Source organism: Arctopsyche grandis, chromosome 8, assembly GCF_051622035.1.
Source record: "Arctopsyche grandis isolate Sample6627 chromosome 8, ASM5162203v2, whole genome shotgun sequence".
Taxonomy (NCBI): Eukaryota; Metazoa; Arthropoda; class Insecta; order Trichoptera; family Hydropsychidae; genus Arctopsyche; species Arctopsyche grandis.
Window position 1 is genome coordinate 17,186,984 of NC_135362.1, and position 24,341 is coordinate 17,211,324.

At 34.5% G+C, this 24,341-nt stretch overlaps 5 protein-coding genes across 6 annotated transcripts; 4 read left to right on the forward strand and 1 right to left on the reverse strand.

Annotated features, from left to right (window-relative positions):
* Nucleotides 1-2,089: 2,089 nt before the first annotated feature.
* On the forward strand, nt 2,090-8,511 carry SrpRalpha (signal recognition particle receptor alpha). The gene is made up of 10 exons (XM_077435514.1): nt 2,090-2,317; nt 5,447-5,699; nt 5,785-5,904; nt 5,989-6,121; nt 6,211-6,364; nt 6,442-6,589; nt 6,664-6,806; nt 6,886-7,041; nt 7,117-7,324; nt 7,401-8,511. Exons 1-10 carry the CDS (start codon nt 2,201-2,203, stop codon nt 7,829-7,831), a joined length of 1,863 nt encoding a protein of 620 aa, XP_077291640.1. The 5' UTR covers nt 2,090-2,200; the 3' UTR covers nt 7,832-8,511.
* Nucleotides 2,126-3,308, forward strand: LOC143915086 (uncharacterized). Its single transcript, XM_077435515.1, has 2 exons — nt 2,126-3,095; nt 3,171-3,308. Exons 1-2 carry the CDS (start codon nt 2,747-2,749, stop codon nt 3,266-3,268), a joined length of 447 nt encoding a protein of 148 aa, XP_077291641.1. The 5' UTR covers nt 2,126-2,746; the 3' UTR covers nt 3,269-3,308.
* A 2,312-nt stretch (nt 8,512-10,823) lies between the features above and the next one.
* LOC143915090 (upstream stimulatory factor 1-like) lies at nt 10,824-17,674 on the forward strand. 2 transcript variants are annotated; one of them, XM_077435518.1, is made up of 7 exons: nt 10,824-10,955; nt 13,139-13,191; nt 13,271-13,357; nt 13,603-13,755; nt 15,291-15,397; nt 15,494-15,696; nt 15,776-17,674. In XM_077435518.1, the coding sequence occupies exons 1-7, from the start codon at nt 10,909-10,911 to the stop codon at nt 15,930-15,932; spliced, it is 807 nt and encodes a 268-aa protein (XP_077291644.1). In that variant the 5' UTR covers nt 10,824-10,908; the 3' UTR covers nt 15,933-17,674. The 2 variants fall into 2 exon arrangements, with proteins under 2 accessions (XP_077291644.1, XP_077291645.1); XM_077435519.1 differs by lacking the exons at nt 10,824-10,955; nt 13,139-13,191 and adding an exon at nt 13,446-13,528 and having other exon boundaries at nt 13,302-13,357.
* LOC143915089 (uncharacterized) lies at nt 17,587-21,616 on the reverse strand. Its single transcript, XM_077435517.1, has 12 exons — nt 21,503-21,616; nt 21,110-21,420; nt 20,848-21,029; nt 20,552-20,707; nt 20,338-20,471; nt 20,001-20,264; nt 19,674-19,929; nt 19,472-19,592; nt 19,255-19,401; nt 19,010-19,158; nt 18,679-18,773; nt 17,587-18,605 (listed from the first exon to the last, which is right to left on the reverse strand). The coding sequence occupies exons 2-12, from the start codon at nt 21,245-21,247 to the stop codon at nt 17,920-17,922; spliced, it is 2,328 nt and encodes a 775-aa protein (XP_077291643.1). The 5' UTR covers nt 21,248-21,420; nt 21,503-21,616; the 3' UTR covers nt 17,587-17,919.
* Nucleotides 21,617-22,664: 1,048 nt separating this feature from the next.
* On the forward strand, nt 22,665-23,672 carry LOC143915542 (protein FAM177B). The gene is made up of 2 exons (XM_077436239.1): nt 22,665-22,928; nt 22,998-23,672. The coding sequence occupies exons 1-2, from the start codon at nt 22,707-22,709 to the stop codon at nt 23,283-23,285; spliced, it is 510 nt and encodes a 169-aa protein (XP_077292365.1). The 5' UTR covers nt 22,665-22,706; the 3' UTR covers nt 23,286-23,672.
* The last annotated feature ends 669 nt before the right edge of the window (nt 23,673-24,341 follow it).

Genomic DNA, 24,341 nt, shown 5'->3' on the forward strand with positions numbered 1-24,341 from the left:
TTGAACATATTCACAGGGCATCATTTGGGGGTTTATAGGAGGGCATTTGTCCCCCCCCCCCTCCCCTAGATTTGACCAGGCCAGGAACATGCATGTCATTTGAAATACTATAAATCTTAATAAAATCGATTATTCGTTACTAAAAACTTGGGCCAGCAGAAACTGCAATAAGTTTAAAATTGTCGATCAGAACCTTCTTCCAAAAAGTCAAATTTGCCTCCCCCCCCTGGAAAAAGATGAAATGACATCACTGCATATTCAAATCTTAATGTTTGGATAGAATGAGATTGATAGTAGGAGCCGTTATATTTGAACCGTGGCATAAGTTCACTTTTCTTAATTTCCAGAAATATTTCGCAAAACATTAAATATAATGTTTTGCGTATAGCAATATTTAAAAATACTGTTGGCCTATAATATCTTTATCCTGCTTTTCCGAGATTCTGAACATATCGAATTAAAATAAGTGATAAATTAAATAAGATAATTAAATAATAAGTAATAAGTGAAAAATTTATGAATTTAGTCAAACAGAAATAGTGTTTTAGATCTGAAAATTGGACTTCCCCATTTTCAAGTATAACGGCTCATATAATCAATTGATCCTATGGAGGATGAACGAATGAGACGACTGGCATGTTAATGCACGTGTTTATTATATGACAGCTGAAGACAGAGTGGTAGTAGCTCTCCGAACCCAGCCGAGTTGGTTCCCACTCGCAGGAAGGCAACCAAACTCGACCATGTCGTATAAGCGAGCCGCCACATCACTCCCCCCCCAGCATCAGCGATACCAAAATTACAAAGAAACAAATTTTACAAAAGAAAAAAATTATTGTTACACAAAGAGAAAAAATTATTACGTGGGGAGAAAAAAAATTGTTGACGTGGGTCATCCGCTGTGTACATAGGTGTACCGCCCTGAATGGTCGGTAGATTCGAGGGCGGTGACGTCGCGAGCAGGACGGTGGGTGGTCCGATGGTCGCGCCGATGCGATGCGATGCTGCGGCGGCGCCGCTCTTCCGAGGCTGATGTCAGTTGGTGGGGCGGCGGGGGCGGCAGGGGCATCGATGTGGTTGATGATACTCCGAGCTGGATTGTGAGTCGTTGTGGCTCGTGGAGGTGTTGTAGCGCTACCGCCCGTCTCGGCGTGACGACGCTCGTGGGGACGGACGGGGCCTTGATGATGATGATGATGATGGTGCTGAGGTGGTGTGTGATGAATCTTGTGGTGCTGGATGACCGTTCTATGTGTAGTGGATCGCGCATGACTCCACATCCAGCTGTCAAGATCGTCGTCTCATTCGCTCCCCCATTTTTTTAAAGCACCTGTCATCGACGTTGTGGCTGGACGTCGGTAGGTAGGTAGGTAGGTAGGTAGCCGTGTCTGCTCGTTTATTGTCACCCGCGGGCCGCGACGCGTGTTGATGGCGATGGGGGCGCGGCGGGTAGCTTCTCCCGCCTGGCTCGGCGAGGCAGGGATGAGCGGCATGTTGAAATTGATCGAGGCTGCGTGGCTCGATGTCGGGGGTCACCAGTATGGAGGATGAACGAATGAGACGACTGGCATGTTAATGCACGTGTTTATTATATGACAGCTGAAGACAGAGTGGTAGTAGCTCTCCGAACCCAGCCGAGTTGGTTCCCACTCGCAGGAAGGCAACCAAACTCGACCATGTCGTATAAGCGAGCCGCCACAATCCGATTCATCGGTAAACGGATTATTGCGCAAATTACGATCGCGTGCATAACAATTGTTTCCACAGAGATCGCGATTACGGAATATATGGCAGTCGAGTTATTGTTAGTACAATATTCCATGTGGGTATCTTTCGATTGATGGAGTTTTTGGGAGGCAGATGTTCCGTGATCGAGATTTTAGTGACGTGTGCGAAATCGCTAATTGCGGAATAATCACCGAACCGATTGATCATGTGTATTATAAATTTTCCGATTTGCTATAGTCGTCAGTCTGTCTATAACAGTTATTTTGATGTAACTTTTTACAAAATGTCTTATTATTACGCCATGACTGTTTGTTTAGAATTGTGCAAATGTTTTAATATCTGTTTTGGTTATGGTCGATTTAGTGCACGTTGAGCGCTTGTGTCCAGTTGTCAGCTTAGTGCCAGTAGACTAGTGACGTGTGTAGCGTGAGGCCGGTGACAGCTGGTGACAGCTGCAGCTTTAGTCCGCAAGATGTTGGACTTGTTCACGATCTTTAGCAAAGGCGGCATCGTGCTATGGTGCTTCCAAACCACCGCCGACATGCTGGCTCCTTCGGTCAACGCGCTTATTCGCACTGTCATACTGCAGGTCAACACTTACACTCGTAATACGCCGAAGAAAACATGCGGTCTTTGCTAATTGCATTACCCAGAGACATTACTCGAAAGGGTCATATTACATACCTTGTATCATGAATTCTTACTATTTTCAATGCAGCAATCAGTATAACGCAATCGGCTTTCTTGTATAATACATATGTATTTGAATGTAACACACGCGTGTGCATCATAATTTTATACCACTCTTTAGTTTGCCAATAGTTTAAAAAATTAGAAATATAAGACCAAAAGTAATTTAAGAAAACATCTTTATTGCACAATATGACGGATAAAGTTTTTACAAATCTTACTTTTAAATATTGTTTAGTATGATATTAAGGATTATTAGAGACAAGTATTTTGGGTATTTTGCTATTAATGCTTAATTGATGCTAAAATTCGGAATAGATGTTAATAGATGCTAAATTCGTATAATATGCGAATAGATGCTAAAATAACAAACAAAAGTGAAATTTGCATAAAATTAATAGACAATTTAGAAGGGTCTTCCTATCCTTTTGCCCATTTATTATGTGAAGAAATTGAGGGGATAAAACAGAGCTTGCAGTTTACCATAGACGGTGTTTTTCCTGTCGAAACCAAGCAACTGCTTTTGTCTACTATTGTAAAAAAAAGAAGAGAGTTGGAGCTGTGTATCCGAAAGGCTGCTCAAAAAAGCGTCTTAAAACTAGACTCGCACTCAAGACTAAATGAGACAAATCCATTCCTCCAAACATTGAGTAAACTATTCAATCCATCTGTGGCAGGTACAAAATCTAATACCAATGTCAAAGAAACAGTTTCGTTTTTTAGAAACCTGCCATTGTTTAATGTATTTACAGAGGTTCAATGTTTGGAAGGATATCAGCACTTTTTTAGACAATTAATAGATAATAGAAAAAGTGAATTAAATATGAAGAGTTTGGTTGTGCAGCTCTAAAATCTATTTGGTGTCCCGTCAATAGTGTGGATGCTGAAAGGTATTTTAGTAAATACAATATTTATTTATTTTTATTTTTTTATTTTATTTTTATTTTACATATATACCAGGAAGGCCTTACAGGTAAATCCCAATGCGCCTTCCTGGCCAATTACAAATACAAATGCAGCATTTTTTTTTATTATAAGTCGTTGAATTGCGAGACACTGAAAAAACTCGCAAATTAACGAGACATCTATGAATTGTACATAAATTTTTATTGCACATCCATCAAATTTCAAATAGTGGTGACATAGTAGGTAGGAAGGATTTTTAGCCAATTTTTTTTTTCCGGGAACCGTTTCAACAATGAAATCAGAGAAAATTGGCAAACTCTGATAGGAAACGATCAACCTGGAGTCACAAATCCAGGTCTGACCAACAGCATACTCTGAAAAATTCATTTTCATTCAGGGATAGAACCCGGCACCTCTTTGACGGTAAGCAGAAGCTTAACGTCCGAGCTATGCTGCTGGCTGTATATATAATATATGTAATTGTGACCGATCGTCCCACAAATCTCAAAAAAGAATCTGTAGAAATATGCTCCATGTTGAGTTTTAATGAATTTTAATTGGTAATATATTTTTATATTCATAATTTTGTCTTTGTATTTTTATATTCACGTTTTTTTCATTGTAATTTTAATTCCAAAACATTTTTGAATTTTTCTATTATTTTTTAATTGTTGTATTGTCTTTAAATTGTATATATGTATATAAATTTTATTAAAATTTATCGAAATTTTTTATTATTTAAAATTAAACTTCATAAAAATAGATGCTAAAATGCAAAATGAAAATGCTAAAATTGACAAAAATATGTAGATGCCTAAAAGACGTGTCTCTAAGGATTATATATACACTAGTGAATAGCCCGATGAAACATCATCGCATGGGTATAAAATTATTATATACTCGTATAAAACTAAAAAAAAAAATCCGGAACCGGAACCGTTATTTTCGTAGACTCTCATAGATAGTTTTCAATTCTTTATTTGTAATAATTTTCAATTCTTAAAAATACGCAGACTCCCATAGAGAGTTTTCAATTATTTATTTAAAGACCTATTTTTTTCTATTATTATAAGCTATCGCCCCGAGCGATACTGCAAATCGAAATCGATTCACTCGATCCATGACACTCGACAACTACCGAAGATATGACTCCGTTTTGATTGGTTGTCCATACGTTCTATACGATTATTGAATATTAACGTTATTTAGAGCAGTCTTTATATCCGTATCAAGGTGTACTGGTCAGCGTATATTGATCTGGGCGCGATGGGGGTAGGTTCGAGTCGGCGTCATGGAATTGATTTTATTTTTCAAATATCGCTAAAATATAAATTAATTTCAATTCAATTTCAATAATTTCAATTAAAAATATATATTTAATTGTTTTATATGAAGAGAAAAAAAAATGGTTCAAAACTTCGCTAAATGAAATTATTAAAATTACGTATTTTTATATGGCGAGAAGGAATATTTCAATTAATGTTTAAAAAAAAAAGGCGAAATGAAAAATTGGATTTGGCGCAATGTCCGAGACCATTATCTCATTAGACCCATATTCAGGCTATTTGGGGTGATCGGTTCGAGTCGCGACAAAGTCGTCTCGTCGAAAAATGAATTAATCGATTTTTATCGATTCGTTCATTATGTTCGGCGAGAGTTAGGACACACACACACACACACAGATTACCGTCTTTATATATATGATACACTTCCAAATTATATAAATATATATGTACCTCTTTCTGTATTATAAGAATTTATTTTATGTAATTTTATTAATTAAGTTAGCTTCTTAAATGAAAATCGTACTTTAATAATTCCAATGCAACATCACTTGAAAGAGACATTGCTCTTGTTTAGTATATTAATTAAAAAGCTAGTGAACAATACATTTAAACAGCCTTTAATTTCGGTTGCTGATTTATATGTAACAATAATGTATTAAATGACTACTCGATTCCTATTGGTCTAAAAACTTTGTTATGATCCTCTAAATACGCGATTACTCATAGTTAGAACATTTTAACTGATCAACAGGAATCGCATATATGTATTTCTCCCTACTGCCAAAAGCTAAGAAATAAAAAGCTTTTTGCCGAAAATGAAGGTTTTATCTTTACAGGAGCGAACCGGAAACAACTCATACGATCACAATTCTCTTACTCTTCAATACAAACTTGATAATGAGTTCGAGTTGATATTTGTGGTCGCTTATCAGAAAATACTACAATTATCTTACGTTGATAAGTTTCTCAATGATGTTCATTTAGAGTTTCGTGACAAATATAAAAACACCCTCCAAAATAAATGGCAATTTCAAGATATCGATTTTATGTCATCTTTCAACAAAATCCTCGCAGCGTCTGAAAAATGGGGTAACTTATGTATACTATTATGAGGCATTGTTTCTTTTCTTGTGTATTTACATTACTGATGTACATATGTATGTACTTTAAACAGGAAAAACTCAGGCAAAGCTTCCAAAGCAAATGCGAACATTTGAGGATTCTGTGAAATCAAAAAAAACTGTTGCCTCTATGATCGAACGTAAAGGCGAAGAAAAAGCAATAAAAAAAAGTGGTATATATTTTTGTTCTCAAAATATTTTATGAAATATATTTACATTATAATTATATTATATTACACACTACTTAATTTTTTCAGTAAAAATAGTAGAAGCGAAACCTAAAATTGAAGAAATTGAGATTCCAGTTGATGATGGTATTGAAGAAGATGTGATTGCAGCTAATAGAGCTAAAATGGCTCAAAAATTATCGAAAAAGAAAACTGAGAAGCCGTAAATCTTTTTACTTTTGAGCATTCATTTCGTTTCAGAGTAAGAATGATGAGAATTCAGAATTATTTTCACGGTTCACTTTATTTCAGAGTTACAAAATCGCCGAAGAGTCCTAATGTTGATAAGGCTGGTAAAAAACCACGTGTTTGGGATCTAGGTGGAGGCTCTCGAGATTTGCCCGACTTGGACAGATCAAAAGATAAACCTGAGGACGCGAAATCTGAATATTCACCACAAACCGACGTATAGATTTTATGATTTTTTTGTTACTAATCTTTATTCAAAATATGTTCAAAATAGTAAGTTCTGTTCTATCTCAGATGGTGGGAAGAATGCAAGGTAGCATTCGAGATCTCGAAGTTGAATCTTCAGATGAAGAATATAGTAGTGATGACGATGATAATGTTGAACCGCAAAAGAATGAAACATCTAAACAAAAATCTAGTGGAATGTTAAACATGTTCAAAGGTTTTTCTTTAATAAAATAAAAATGTAGATTTCTGGTCATTTTTCTCAATGACTAATAATAATGCTTATTGCAGGTCTTGTGGGTTCTAAAAATCTCACACACGAAACCATGAAACCAGCCCTTGAAAAACTACAAGATCATCTTATTAATAAAAATGTCGCTATAGATATTGCTAAAAAACTTTGTGATTCCGTTGAGGCCAAACTTGCCGGAAAGGTACATTGAATACTTACAATGCATGGATTTTCGGTGCATGTTAAAGGATTTTCTGATATATTTTAACATTTAAAATTAGGTTCTAGGTACTTTTGACCGAATCGCAACCACTGTCAAAACAACTCTAACAGAATCACTTGTTCAAATTTTATCACCGAAAAGAAGAGTGGACATTTTGAGAGATTGTTTGGAAACAAAAAAACTTGGACGTCCATACGTCATGGCATTTTGTGGAGTAAGAAATATATTTCCCATGATGATTTTATAATTTTTTAAATGCGTAATATTAAATATGAAAAATGTACACTAGGTTAACGGCGTTGGAAAATCTACCAATTTAGCCAAAATATGTTTCTGGTTGATTGAAAACGAATATTCAGTTATGATTGCTGCCTGTGATACTTTTCGAGCTGGTGCAGTTGAACAGTTGCGTACTCATACTCGTCATTTGAATGCTTTGCATCCTAAATCTAAACACGGAGGCCGTGAAATGGTTCAGTTATATGAAAAAGGATATGGTAAGCCAAACTTCATAGTTTATGTTAATTAATAATTTAAATTGTGAATTTTAGACAATAATTTTATAATGAACAGGTAAAGATGCAGCTGGTATTGCAATGGAAGCAATAAGATACGCTAACGATAGTAGAATCGATGTTGTTCTAGTCGACACTGCTGGAAGAATGCAAGATAACGAACCCTTAATGAGAGCTTTGTCGAAACTCATCAAAGTCAATGAACCCGATCTCGTCTTATTCGTTGGAGAAGCTTTAGTAGGAAATGAAGCTGTCGATCAACTGGTTAAATTTAATCAGGCTCTGGCCGATCATAGCTCCAGTGAGAATCCTCACATAATAGACGGAATTGTATTGACTAAATTCGATACTATCGATGATAAAGTCGGGGCTGCCATATCCATGACCTACATAACTGGTCAACCTATTGTATTCGTGGGTACTGGACAAACATACACTGACCTGAAGGCTCTGAATGCTAAAGCGGTAGTTCACGCCCTTATGAAGTAACTTAACTAAATACATGAATGCCTTAATAATGTTTCTATTAATTTGTTTTACACGAAGATATTGAATTGATTTTAAAAATCTCATGGAATATATCAACTTTTTATATATGTATATACATATAAATTATCACCTCACCTGTGTGGCACATTATTAATTTTATGAATGCGCAAATAGGGCACGAATGTGTTGCAAAAAATATTGCTACCAAATATCAAAATTTATTTGCTATGCGCAGTTTTTTGTCTTCATTCTTACCCAACTCAAATTTAATTGTAAAATTTGTTATACTGTTATTTTTATTTTTTATACGATATATTTTATTATATTATATACAAATCTTATAAATTATATGAAATAAAAATAAGTGTTTTGTTCTTTTCCAAAATTATGATTGCAGTGTTGTATATGTAGAAACGCCTTAAATTAAAAATATTATTGTGCCATATTCATGGGTGAAGCATTTTGAAGCCTTATAAAAATATACATATAAATATAATCATTTTGTAGAAATTTTAATTTGAATGTTGAATGTCAATTTTGTTTAAGATATGCAACAAAAATAAATATACAAATTGCTGGTCAAGGGATACATTTTATATATCTAGTAATATTATATATTATTTGATGAATTGACTTTGTATTTTATTTATATCTTGAAATAATTATAGTGTAATTAATTCCTTCCGCCTTTATAAAACTCCTAATATTTGTTTTACATGTTGCAAATTACAAAAAAAATCCCATTTAAGTATCTTTAATACAAAAGAAATTATACCTATATTTTGATATAGAAATATTAAATTTATTTAAAGTTGCTCACATGTAGTTACATTACCATCTGCCAACTTACATATATATACATCTACAATAGGGCTGCCATACATCCCAGTAGACAGGACGTGTCATGGCTTATATCTCGTATAGAACTTAAGATGTTTTCTTAATAACTGGCGGGATAAGAATATGTAAATAAAATTGCAGATTTATTTATTGTCGCTGAAATCATGAGTTGAGTACCTTCTAAAACTCAATTCCAATTATGACAACCCCAAAGACTAATTATGGCAACCCTTATTTTGCGATTATTGGATTCAGTCAATATAACATTTTTTTCTCATTGTAAAATAAGTATCGTTACAGAATCATTCGATCAATTTTCGCACTCGCTTACAGTATTTAAATAAAGCAAGAGAATATGTACTCGAATTATGTAGATTTCAATATTAGAATAGTCAATAATTATTTATTTTTAGGTCAAATAATATACATGTCCGGTAGTAAAGAAGAGGAAATAAAGAGATGAATGAAATTAGGATGGAGTGCATTTGGATGAATGAATGTTGTTTTTATGTAAATAAAAAAAAATGCCACTGGTTGAAGAAAAAATCTTCGAATGTGTTTTGCCAACTTTGCGCCGTTCTTTATTCATTGTTCGCCGTACATTGTTCATTTTTATGATGAACCTTTTTTTATGCTCTAGCTTTGTAGTTTGCCCTGTTTCCTGGAAAATAGACCCAAAACGCCCTGTATCCTGGAAAAAGCACGCTTCCGGTCCTACATCTAATGATTACGTATGAATGTGAAACTTGGACATTGAACACTAAGATGTTACACAAAGTCCAATGCATTCGAAGACGTATGGAATGCTGTACGCTTGGTATAAAGAGGAAAGACAGGAAGCGGAATATGTGGGTGAGAAAAGTGATAAGGGTGGTGGATAGGGTGAAGATATTGAAATGGCAATGGGCGGGCCGCGTGGGCGTGGCAAAAAGAATGGACAAAAATAGTACTAGAATGGTACTGTTCAGACCAATTGTCGTATGGTCGGCTTTCGTGGCCTTACGGCCCACGAGCTGTCCTATGTTTTTTGGTGCTGGCCGCACGGATCAGTCGCCACTGACACTTCTGCTCCAACCGTCACCGCTTGAACACTGCTTCTTAGCGGCTCGTTTCCTCGCTCCCGAATCAACAGTTCGAGACTGGTGATGTTTGACGATACTTGGAGACCAGCTCCAGTATTCGTCCGGGGTGAATTGAGGAAGCCTGATCTGTCTTCGTCCCGAAGGCAGATAACACGTAACCGCGCGTGTTGGGTGAGGTTTGGTGTATAGCCTCAAGCCACACAACACGTATTCTTTGTATACGAACTCCCCCCCTTCCCCCCTGCTTGCTCTCTGTACATTTAAACTTAAAAAACAGTTGCTCACATACAGATTTACAACCTGTTTGCATTATATATAATCTCCCTCCATTTTCCTTCTCCCAACATCACGCTCACATACGCACACTGTACGAAAGAGGGAGACAGAGAGCAGAGCCGCCATCAGCAGAGACCAGACCATAGACGACGATCAGCGGGCATCATGAGGGAAGCCATGCTACAACTTTACTACGAGCTCTAAAAACACCACGTCCAGGTGGCTTCTCGATTGAGAACGCCTGGCTTACGAACAGGTACCCAAGAGAAAACAAAAAGGTTGTGGCGGCTCGCTTATACGACATGGTCGAGTTTGGTTGCCTTCCTGCGAGTGGGGACCAACTCGGCTGGGTTAGGAGAGCCGCTACTCACTCTGCCTTTAGCTGTCATATAATAAACACGTGCATTAACATGCCAGTTGTCTCATTCGTTCATCCCCCATAAGGTAAAAGGAAGACAGCAGGGAAGATGAGTAGACGAAATTAGGAAAATGTGCGTGGTGAGATGGATAAGAGTTGTGCAAAACAGAAACGAGTGAAAACGCGTTGGAGAGGCCTTCATCCAGCTGTGGATGGTGAATGGCTGTAGATGATGATGAAGTGGAGTAAAAAAATTCGATTTATGAATAACTGAGGTTGAAACCTACAATTTATTTTTTTATATTTTGAAAATAATTTATAGACGGGACATGATAATTTATACTGTTTGCATTTATCCCCAGTAAAAATTCACTATTTATCCAATTTAGAAAATATAAATGCGGACATGGAGACCCAGAGAACAAAATGAACGGGCATGTAGCATAGCTTGAGTGCGAGTGGGAGAGGAGTGCGGTGGGGGGAGCGGTGCGGCAGCTCACATGACCCGATGACCGGTCGCCATGGCCAAGATCGAGATTGACATATTGGAGGGAGCACTCGACGACAGGTGAGCCCGCGTTTGCACTCGACTCTCACTCACGCTCGTACTCGTACTCGAATCCTTCGCTTCTCGCTTTCGTGCGAATGGCGAATGGCGAATGGCGAATGGCGAGCGAGCAGGGGCGGCGCCCCCTCACCTGTCAACCGAGTGGCGACAGTGGCGCCGCCGCAATGCCTCTAATTTGCAAACCACCCCTGACCTACATTTACTCCATACATAACCTCAAACCGTCTTTGTTATCTCTTCTGTCACTGCTGCCCCATTTAGCCAATAAACAATTGAAGCTTCTCGTCTTACGTCCAAGGTTTCCTCTGATATGAAGATTGCAAATGTTTACTTTCCTAGATACCTATTCGAGGTAGACCGACATATGTTGAATTGACTATCAATATTTCGAATTGTACAAATGTAAGGTGACCATTATTTTCAGATTTAAAACCAGGACATTTTATCCAAAAAGATATTTCTAAATACTTCCATGACAACATTCTTCGACTAAATTTAAAATCATTTACCGTTTGAGATAGAAAACCAATCGTTATGAATACCGGGACATTTTATCCAAAAAAATGTTTCTAAATACTTCGATGACAACATTCTTCGACCAAATTTAAAATCATTTACCGTTTGAATTAGTACGTTTGAGATAGAAAACCAATCGTTATGAACACCAGGACATTTTATCCAAAAAAATGTTTTTAAATACTTCGATGACAACATTTTTCGACTAAATTTAAAATCATTTACCGTTTGAATTAGTACGTTTAAGATAGAAAACCAATCGTTATGAACACGGTGAAGTAAATACTGGCCAATTAAACTTTTAATATAACATCGGAAAAATAAGTATAAGTATTTTTAAATAATAAAAATCACAATCAATAGAAATAACATCTGACTATTAATTCTAATACTCACTTTTAGCACAGAATTACTAGATTTTGATTTACAGATGGCAAAATCCAAAAAACTGAAAAAAAACGCGCATTTTTTTAAGCGCTCTTAACTCCTAAACGAAAGCAAACCAATAAAAATCATTGTCATATTCAAATTTAGTGGTTAAAACTTAGTAAATATTGAATGGTCTCCACTCTGGTAACTTAAAAACGTAATTTTTTTTATTACAAGGCTAATCGTTCAGGCAATGTTCCTACATTCTTCCGAAACTTTGCCATTTTGCATGGTTTAATCACCGATACTTTTTAGCATGCAAAAAGAACCCAAGCACCTGAGGCACGCAGTCCCAAAAATCACCCCTGGAGTGTTTTCGGTGATATTCTGTCCCTGTATTGATATAAGCTTGAGAGTGATTGATAACAGATAATCCCATATCTGAGGAAATGTAGGAGAAACTTATCAAAATAATAAGATCGTACGAATTAACAATGAACTGGGAACGCCCTTCCTTGACTGGAAGCCACAAAGATGTGCCGTGCCGTTCATTTCATTGTGTTTTCGCCTTTACGGTTCATGGAATACACAGCATTCATTTCCAATACCAAATTTCGAAGGCATCGAAGTCCCTTTCTCTCTTTTTAAGCGTCCATGTTTTGATCTACATATATTTGATTATACAATCTAATTGGGATCACCTGAGATCGCACCAGACGGATTATCGTTTTTCTCGAATATACATAGAACAGTTTACCCATATCTTTGTCAGATTGGTCATCACCGTTTTCGCTATTCATATTCTTCTTAACATTCTCCTTCTCTTGAGAGTTGACTTCCTCGTAGTCTTTTAAAGCGTTGGACCTTAATGAGAGATTCGAATTTGTCAACGATGAGGATTTTTGTTTTGTTTTATATTTATCCCTAGACCTGGGTGCTTACTTTTTATTTCTATTATATGAAGTAGTTCAGCCATTTCGTCCTCATTGCTGACCATTGACGTTGTGTCATTTGCGAATCTTATATTAGAAATCTTTCTGCCGCCTATTGTTACACCTCCTTTCCATCCGTCCAGTACTTTTCTCATTACGTATTCCCTATATATAAATATGAAAGTAATGAGGTAAATCAATTAGTGGATACAATGAGTGTTTTTGGATCCTACATTTTAAATTCGTTTGATATTCTAAATTCTGCATTTGTACAATTCGAAATTGATTCACAACTGCTGTTTGAAAGATGCTATATTATGTTTTTTAAAAATACGTCTTTTTGATTCGATTCTTTTGTAATTTCAGTGGAGATGGTGATCACGAGATGGAACTAGGAATGGTGGAAGAAAATTCTTTCGGTAAGTTTGGATATTTGTGTGCTTGATGTATCTGTACTTTATACAACACATATTTTCACGATGTTTTTCGCTTTTTCAGGCAATGACAGTGAAGATAAAAGCCTGAGATCGCAAGCGTTCTTGGATTCAGGAGAAGATGATGTCACATATAATTTTAGGGATCCACGTAAGTCTCTTTATACTTGCCAAATCAAAAAGTGATAGAAAATGCGCGCAAAATGCTATTTTTTAATTGAGAGTGGTTATCTTTTAAGATTGAATGAGCTATTCATACGTGTGTACAAGAAAATTTAAATAAATCTGAGTATGCTGATAAGCACTATGGAAATTAACACAGGTGCAAAGGGTTAAATTAATAATATTGGCGACGACTATCTGTGTGTAATTCTGTATGTGGTTTTTTCTTTGTAGCCAATACTGTCACTTATCGGTTGCTAAGTGTGAGCGACGACCTCGAAAGTGAAATACCTTCAGTTGAACCTGGCGAAGTTTATCCAGGAGGTGCCACAATCGAGAAAGCTACTCCAGTGCCCATGCAAACCCTAATCACCAATCCAATGAATGGTGAGCATAACTTGTACACCAAAATGTGTAAAAAGATCGTCTAAAATTTCGATATTAGATTGAAGTAGTAAAATTAATTTGATAAAGATTTACAACCGGAAGTGATATTGATTGCATTTTATTTGGCCTTTTAAATGCTTTCCACCTTCACAATTTGCTAATATAATTCCTTTTACATGCTATCCGAAAGTTGATATATGGGTAAAAGTCAGAATTCTCGACAGCACGGACCCTCTAGGCTCGGAAGCGAGGCTCGGTCGACCCGCTCCTTCCTGTCATTGGTTGCTCTTTGCGAGTACTGTAGTATTGCCGTACCCTGAATTAACTCGACTTTTACCTGATGAAATACTCCAAAGAGCAACCAATAACAGGCAGGAGCGGGTCGACCGAGCCTCGCTTCCGAGCCTTGAGGGTCCGCCCTGTCGAGAATTCCGACTTTTACCGATATATGTTTTATTAACTCATTATGAACTGCCTGAGTTTTCCGAAACTCTTTAAAAATTTTATGAGTGCGAATTTTTCGCTAAGTAATGGTAAAAATAATAGATTTTGTAAATTAAACATAGCTCCTAAACCTTTTTATCAATTAAATTGAAAATTGAAATACAGCTTCTTTCCAGTTGTGTCCGACCTTATAAATTATCAGATCAGTTTCTCAGCTTTTTAAATTTATTTGTCGATATTTTGGATAAGTATGCTAGTATAATATCTATGGATGCAAGTTTGAAACTTTAAAATAATAAAAATATAAATTGTATGAAGTTTGAAGGATTTAAAAGCATACACTCTGTTGACAGCCTTTGAATGAAATTTTTATTAAAAACACAGCTTGTGTTTACGGCCCATAGTGAGTTAATATAATTTTAATACTTATATATTTAAAACTAATTCAATGTAATCTGCAGTTCATACGCTTAGAAAGTTTTTTTTTTCAATTTAAATAAGTAAATATTGGATACGGCTAAGAACCCCTAACATTTAAATTAATTCAATGACATCTTAAAATGATATTCAATGAGTCACAATGACATTCGCTTAAAATGTAATTGTTCAATTTAAATAAGAATATGTTGGTACGGTTGAGAACACCTGTAATTTATACTAATTTAATAACATCCGCAATGTATACGATAAAAAGTACCATATACATCGATTAATATAATTCAATAAAAAGTTACTTTTTCCATTAAAAATTTAGGATTTTTGAACATTTTGTCGATTGAACATTATTTCCGTGGACATTTTGTCTCGTGAACATTTTGTCGCGGGTACATTTTGTCGCGGGTACATTTTGTCAGTGCACTAATTTTCGGATACATTTTGTCGTTGAACCTTTTGGACTTGCACCAATTGTCGTGTAACCACATACATAGTAAAATAAGTTTATTGAAAAAAAGTTGAATCGAACAATGTGGGAATCATACCATCTAGTTTCTGTCGCTAGTCTCGAAATCTGGTACTAAATTTACGTAATATTCGACTAGCGTCACAATATTGGTAACAAACTATTGTTTAAAAAATTACCTTTGCTTTAGGACAGGTATTTGTCATTGGAAGTAGTGGTGAGATATATTCTTCACCTGGAACGAAAACAATTGCACCAAGAGAGTCTAATACAAGAGTTACAAACATTGTTAAAAAGGTTAATATGTAATTACAAATATTCTTTATTTAAACTAAGACTAATAAGAAAAGCTCGTGTAAGTTTCGCAATGTAACATTTTGAAACAATTTATAGAGGGATGATAGACGAAGAGCTACACACAATGAAGTAGAAAGAAGACGCAGGGATAAAATAAACAATTGGATTATTCGACTCTCGAAGATAATTCCATCCAGTACTGACAATAGTGATAAAACTGGCTTAGAAGGCCAGAGCAAAGGTGGAATCCTCGCTAAAGCTTGTGAATATATCATCGAATTAAAAAATAGTCAACTAAGGTATTCAAAGCATTGTTAATTGTATTTAAGTCTTTAAAATTTATCACAATAATACAAGTTTTTTTATTCAATTTGTTAGGCTTAGTGAAACAGTGAAGGACAGTGAGGTGATGGCATCTGAGATAATCAAGCTCAATCAACAGATTACCAATTTGAAGAAAGAAAATGCCTCTTTGAGATATCACTTGTCGAAAAACGGCATTGTACCACACAACGATCCACCAGAAGTGTCATAGCTCGTATTATCCTTCAGATGCCTTGCCACAATATAGAATTAACTGAACACCCGAGATGTGTACATATTGTATAAGAGATTTTTTTTATTTTATAAACATAACGCATAAGAATGTAGGAGCCGCTATGACAAAAGTTAGTTGTTTTGAATGGTAGCTGTTATATAAATTGAAAGTTCAAATATATAATCATGTTAAATTTGACTCTTACTATTATAGTACATTTTTAATTTGAAATGTGGTTGGTTGAGCATATTGTGAACGTTGACAGGATTAAAATCTGTTGTAAGCACTATTTTCTGTTGAATATGTGAATACATTTTGCTCCAACAATCACTCATCAGTTGTTACCCCCCCCCCCCAAATAACATCAAATGTCCATTTATATTAGATATGTATGTACACTAATTAGGAATGTCCCGACTGAGCATAATAACAATTTATGTATGTTATGTAAATTTATGTGCTCTGGTTATTTTCTACAGTCCGAGACAACATTGATATGTAAATATACTTAAACGTTTACAGCTTAATGCATGTTTACAGCGTTGATATGATACGTACCTTAAACGTTTACAGCTTAAATGAAAGTCCTGAATATATTCTTATACCCATTATTCATATACAATATTGCCCAACTGTTTTGTACATAATTTTATTATATGTAATTCTACAAAGCAATATTTTAAAATTTGATTGAATGATGATTCTCACTTAAAATTAATTTGTGTAATACTTAAATGATCAGTGAAATGATAGAACTGTTGTAATATGTTATTTTATCTGTAAGTGTGATGATTTTACTGTTTTGATGTTTTTTTTTTTGTTAGATCATGTTTTTTGTATTACCATGTTTCGTTGGACTTTTTATTTACACAACATAATATTATATATTTATAAGTATTTATTGATGTATTTATCACCATTTCGTTTCAAAATCTATGTATAGTACGAGTCTTTTATGATTATAGTTAATTTTTAAAAATAATTCTACGGCAATTGTCAGTTCTAATGCGATTTTAATATTTGTACATATAAGTTTGTTGACCCAATCAGTAAATTGTACCTTCTTGAATAAAATTTATGGTATTTGAGCATACCTAATTGGTATCTGGTTTATGAATGAAACTAACAAGCTCCGGTATTTGAAATGTCGGTGGGGTTTTCTTTACATGGATTCGTTAAAACATTAGTAGCACTATTATTTGTTATCTCAAATGTGTGTATATTACTTGTGTAGAGCACTGTGTGTCATGATTAATGCCCGGACCCAGAAGGTGCCGCGTATTGTTCGAACGTTGTAAATGCATTAAAGGTTTGCCGAACCTTTTTTTACAAAGGATTTACAACAACAGAACAAAGAGCGGCCCCTTGGCTATCCTACCTCTAGTCATGATGTACACAAGGTATTGTCATTGAAATTTGAGAGCTTGGTGAGGGTGCAATTTTCTCTCTTGGTCAACTCTTAATGAAAGGTTTGCAAGATTTGTTTAAGATTTGTTGGTTCCACTTTATTGATGTGCCTTTTAAAGTGGCTCGTAACTTATTCAATAATGAAATTATATGTATAGGTTATATTTTATGGAGGAAATCATCAAACTATCGTTATATTGGAACTGTAGTTGTGAATTTCCCTTATACGTGCATGAGGTGGTTCATAAATGACTCAATATAAATCATCTATTCTAAAATATGTAGTGACTTATAACATCAAATCTAATAAATAATTGGTGAGTGATGAAATCAATATTAGTATATTTATTGCAAACCCCATTCATTGTACATTTATAATAAGGCAGTAAATTCTATCGAATTTGAAAGGAAAACTTGGAAGACTATTTACATATGTACATATAATATATAAGAAAATATATTTCTATTTGGACATCGTATGACAATATTCCGAGCAATACATAACAGTTTAATTAAACTTGATTAAAAATAAAAATAAATCTTTAAAATAAAATAAATTCATAAGTTTCTTTTAATCTTATCTCGTATCAAAGTGTGCCGATTGTACATTAGAAAGGTTTTGTAGCAATGTTGCCGTGGTGTAGTCTGCATACTCTCCGCGTTGATGAGCTGCTAACATACTGTGATTAGCGTTGGCGAGTTCAATAGCTCGAGTGGTTAATATATCCGGAACGATCAGATTCTGTCTAACCAAATCGCTGACGCTCCTAGCTGCCATAGATTCGGCGTTGAAAAATTCAATCACCCTGTTATTGGGCGTGTTTGCAGACGCAACCAGCAGATTGTTTGCAGCCGTCGCTAAATCTAAAGCGCGAGTGTGAACCGACGCTATCAAGTCTTCTTCTTCTCCCGTTAAAGTGTCCAGGCCACTAGGCGTCACACCCATCATTTTCTGGTGTTGATTACTATTACCAATTCTTCTCGTTTTGCTGGCGTCTACTGTTTGCGATTGAACATTCTTCACGGACAGTTTGGAATACGTAGAAGAGTCGACAGGTAACATGTCGGCAGTTCTGTTTTGGGCTAAGAACATTAGTTGATTTTCACCAGATAGTGTGCTCGCGTTGGTTATGGACAAATCTGAAGAATGGGAATTGGAAGAATTTTGATTTACATTGCAACTGTTTCTTTTCTTGTGTGCTGTCAAGTCGTTCGATTGTGCAAAAGATCTGCCGCATATTTGACAACTGTACGGTTTTTCACCTGCAATATTAAAATCATTTCATTATATACGAAACAAATATATATTTTAATAAATTGCATTATAGAACAATACCAGTATGTATTCGCATATGAATAGCCAATTTGTCTGATCTTGCAAAGCCTTTATTGCAGTGCGTACATACAAATGGACGTTCACCAGTGTGTTGTCTGTAAACAAATAAATTGTATTATTTTTAGAGTAAGATTTCATCATCATCATCATTCACCATCTACTGCTGGATGAAGACTTCTCCAATATGCTTTCATTCGTCTCTGTTTTGCGCAACTCATCCATTTCACCCTACATATTTTACTAATTTCATTAACCCATGTTCTTTTCATCCTTTTACATTCTTATTAGGTAGTAAATATTTATTTTATTTTAAACATGAGAATGAAGTTACCGCATGTGAAGAGTAAGGTCAGTAGTACGTGGATATCCTTTTCCACATATTTTACAAATACAAGTCATAACACCTAAATGTCGTCGCATGTGGACGGCTAAATTCGACCGTGAACTGCAAGATTTGCCACACATTGAGCAGAGAATTAGCTGTAAATATAAAAATAATGTTGATTATTAAGACTGATTGAGGTCTATTTGACTGTGTGAATAAAAGTCGTTGCAATGGTTTTAAAATTGACTTGCTTTTTTATTAGGATCAGTTTTTTGTGGTGCCAGTGGTTGTCCGTTTCTATCTTTGTGAGTTCTCATGTGGACGAGTAGATGATTAGAGTGATGTACCACTTTTCCGCATATTGTACAAACGTGAAGCTGTTTTTTAACTTGTTCATTCTGTAAGGAAAGGCAAATTAGTGGATCAGTCAAGTTGGAATTGCTAATTTTATAGAACAAAAATAATTACGGAATGATTTTCCATGTGCTTGTCGAGATGATTCTGTTTGAAATAGCCTTTGCCACAAATCGAACACAAGAATGATCTTTCACCAGTTTGCCGCTTTTTATTATTGGACATGTTCTCTGTTCTAAAATTCAATTGTTAGTCGAATTAATAAGAAGTCCTATCGACTGTCTATTTCGAAATTATATTATTTGATAACATGTACCGTAAAACTTGCTGAGATTTTAAGCTATCATTATCACACATGTTTTTATTTTTCTTTTTGAATTTAATTTTCATTCCTTTGAATTTTTTCTTTTTTTTCGGTATTTTCAATGTTTCTATTTCTTCATTAGCATCTATGAAATTGGAGAATTCGGTTTTGTCTTCATAATCAGAATTAGTCATATCGTAATCGTTTTCAGGAGAGTTCTTCATATATTCAGAATTCAAGTGCGAATCAGTGATGTTAGAAATAAAATCTAAACAAAATTATAATTTTTACTATTTTAATGGTTGTTGATTGATCAAATAAAAGAAAATCAAAAATTACCATCAGAGCCCAATACTAAATCATTATCCACTGAATCGGCATCCTTTTCTTCACATTTAATTATTGTGTTATCAAATATATGGTCTGGTTCAAGTTTAATAGGCAAGTTTCCGTAATCGTTGATATCTGCTGTAATAATGCTTTTGGACATTTTATAATCATCCGATTCATGTCTCCTTTTCACGTGCCGCTTTAAATGTAAATTCGTCGTAAAAAAACAATTACAAATCGTACATTCGAAGAATGAATCCTCAATGTGATAACCTAAAATAGTATTAAACGAAAATTTGGATGAAATATATCATAATTTCAAATTTAAAAAAAAAATAAAACTGACCCATGTGCCTCAATAGGATATCATGTCTCGGAAACTCTTCTCTACATATTGGACATGTATTAGATTTATTGTCGACTAAAAATTTCTTATGAGAGACTTGATGTTTTTTCACATCAAATTCGGATGAGTATTGTCTGAATGAAATACATATAAATTTTCATTGCACAATAGAAAAAAATCGTTAAAACAAATCTTTTTAATTACTTTAACCTACCTTTTACACAACTCACAAGAAAATTTTTCAGTTTCTATTTTTGCACCAGTTGTATGGCTTTGAATAACATGCTCGAGTAGACTCTCCATTGTTTCATGCTTTTCTTTACACAAAATACATATGCATATTCCATTATTATCATTTGTACTTTCAGCCCTGTAAGAAAAGTAAGATATGTTAATTCATTGTAAATATTCTAACGTCAAACTCGTCCATAACAAACCAACTTGAAAATAAATCAGTGATTAATCTTTAACCCGAGTTTGTAATAATAGACTTGTGTATCAAATACTAACGAGGCAGTCTCATTGGATAGAATGTCTTGCTCGTGTTTGATGTCAACAGCGTCGATAGTAATCAGATAGCTCCTGAGCTTAGAGTCGGCTCGTTCACATTTGTGTTTGAAGTCAAATGCACTCGTAGCCAAAACGACACACTGTTTGCACATTTGGCTCGGTAGCCCGTCGTCCCGAAACACCTGAAAACAGCGAGGTTATGATGATTTGTCGATGGAAAAGTTCAAACAGCTGCATGGAAAAGTGATTATTTTCATTAAACCTTCACATCGCAACAATTCATTAGGAGTCTGGCCAACTTGTGACCTGAATCGAAGAGGTCACACATGTCAGAGGCAGGCGATAAGCAAGCTCGGCATACAGATTGACCCTCCACCCCTGATACCACTTCCGCCTCCATGACAGCTTCTTCGTTTCACTCGATCGCTGAATTATGGCCTATCTTCTTTCTTTTTGGTTGCAAAATCAGTCGCTGAGCGTTTGTATAGCTTCATCCGTCATCTGCAGTGTGACGCGACATTTGGAGGTTAGAGTTGTCACTTGGACAACTCGGTGACTTTTTGAGCGGCTTATCTAATTAAAAAAATACAGATAGGTATATTGGGTAAGATCTATATATATACATATATGTAAATATAAATCAGTTAATCGCTACTTATGTAAATTACTGGATTAATAAAAAAAATGTACTGAATAAAGATTAATGTTTGTTTGTTTTTTCTCTATGCAAATTAAGGTTTTCAAATTTAGAAACATCGATTTTTACTATAGGTAATATCTCATATATGGCTCCCACAGGGGAAGGGAGCTAGTTATGGCCTAGCCCAAGGACCAGAGACTTAAACGCAAAAATTCCGCAAAAAGCGATCTAAAATCTCGATCAAGAAACAACTGGCACCCAAAAACTCCATAAATCGAAAGCTATCCACGCGAAATATTGTACTATCGAGAACTCGAGTGCCAGATAATCCGTATTCGCGATTATCATGGCAAAGATTGTCGTTTGTGCGATCGCAATGTGCGAAATAATTTATTTACCATGAAAAGCACCTCAATTTTTCAAAAGAAAATTTCGAATTATAAGGAATTATAAGAGGTTTTTCAAAATTCATCTGTGGCGCATTTTTTTTATAATAATTAATATTTTTTATAACATCCTATATTATGAATGAGGGCCTACTCAAGTTGTGGGGGGTCAAGTTTAGTAGGGCCGGAAAACTTTTGAGAGCAGCGGATATAAAATGAAAATGAAAGAAAAAAAGGAAGTCGAAAAAAATGGATTTTATTTACAAAACTTTTATGGAAACACAAACACTTGCATTACTGTTTCAAATTGTAAACGGATTATTATGCAAAAAGCGATCTCACACAAGTCATTAAAATCTCGATCACAGAACATCTCAGCGAACCTCTCAGATATCCAGTCTGAATATAAGAGTCACCCCGCTTGTTTTTTTCAAAAAAAATTTTACTTTTATTGTGACATTTCATGACGCCTCTAATAAAACTTTGTACAAATTTTAATGGAAAACGAGTCACCTCAATTACATTTTTTTTATATCGTATTTATGTATGTCATGTATTATTCAGATTTTTTAGGGATTGAAATTTCGGGAAAATACCAGCCCTGATAATTTCATAGTACTCTGATTTAAACTTTATACATTTTTTGGAATGGGTCGGAGTCCAGAGTGCTAAATGGACCCTATATAAAAAAATGTTCTGAGAAAGTTTTAGTCACTCTTATTATATGATTTATTAAAACATTTATAATAATTTTTGTGATGTCTTTTGCGATGGCTGATTTTTAAGTTGTTACAGCCAAAACTTGACAATTGCGTTGAAACGTCATTCAGTTGATGCGTCAACATTCTCTGCTCTGTATAAAATTTAAAATTTCTACAATGGAGAATCCATTGCAAGAAAACGGCCTAGTATCAGGCACTATTCCAAACACTGATGGAGCAGCTAGAATACAAGTTCGTGTTCCAAAAAGAATCATTCATTGCAGTGATGGTGTATTAGAAGAATACAGCGACGAAGAAACTGACGAGCAAGATAACAAAACAACTGTCAATCCGGTATACATTGCTCATATTTTAATTTTTATATATCAAAACAATGTATTAAACGTTTACAAATTATTTTAGAAAAACCTCACTTGGGGACCTTGGCTGTTGCATTATGCGTGGGCCAGTGGAAACAAAGCTTTAGAATACTGTGATTATGTTGGTGAAGGTTTGGCAGATTTTCTTCATATCACAACACCAAAATACCAGTTAGAGTTGAGCGAATATGAACGCCTCGAAGCGGCTAAGAAAAAGGAACAAGAAGAATCTGCCGGTTGGATCACTACTAGTAATGAAAATGGCACTGCTATGGTCACAATCCAACCATCCACAGTAAACCCACCAAGCGATAAACCCGTTGCTTTATAATGCGAATGAATTATATTTATTGCTGTATCGTCGAAATGTGAAATATTATCTAATATTCAAATATTCTATTTAATGTCGAAATATTTATTCGCATTGCATCTCTAATATTATTGTGATATATTCAAAAATTGTATTATAAATTCTATTGCAGTATTGTATTTTTAGATTTTTCTTTGTATGTACATATGTGAAATCATTTATCATGCAAAATTGCATTTAACTGTATAATTTATTTGTATCGTTTTAGAAATAAGAAATTAATTTATGTATATGCCCAAAGTTTTCGTAAAGTTTGACTATTATATTACACATATGTATGTACATAACAATTACATACATATGTATTTTCGTTTTAATTTAATTTATTTGTATTATATAAATATTTCCTAAAATTATTATAATTTATTAAGAACTGTGCACATACATACATACATACTAATTAGCTTTTTATATGTACATACATGCTGCTAAATATGAGTATGTGCTTTTTTTTACTAACCTCTTCTTACTTTCATTACAAGCTTTTTTTTATAAAATTTTAGAAATGATTTGGTCCTTAATTTAGTAGTTATTAAATCAATTATTCTACTGCTTCCTAAAAAAATATATTGCAAAATTTTTATACAATTTAACTCTATATATGGGTATGTGTAATGAAATAATTATGTACTCACATATTTTGTATTTTATTAATATTTAAAAAATTATATTATTACTGGAACGATGTTTTATTTCCTATTTTTTAACATTCGATATATCATCTGTCCATACGGTTTTTAAATTTGTTTAATCATTTAGTTTTGATAGCCAATTCAATCCTATAAATTTCTAGAATAACGTTTCCGAATCAGTGTCCTACCATTTTTTAAAAAGTGTTCTTAGATATACATATGTAATGAAAGTTAGGAGATACAAATTAATAGCATTTTTAAAAATGTGATTTATATTCACATAGAAAAACAAATAATTGAACTGTCACCAGATTTCGTTCCAAAGTTTAAATAATTATGTTTGAAAAAAAAACATTCATAACAGTTTTGGATAATTGTCTGAAGA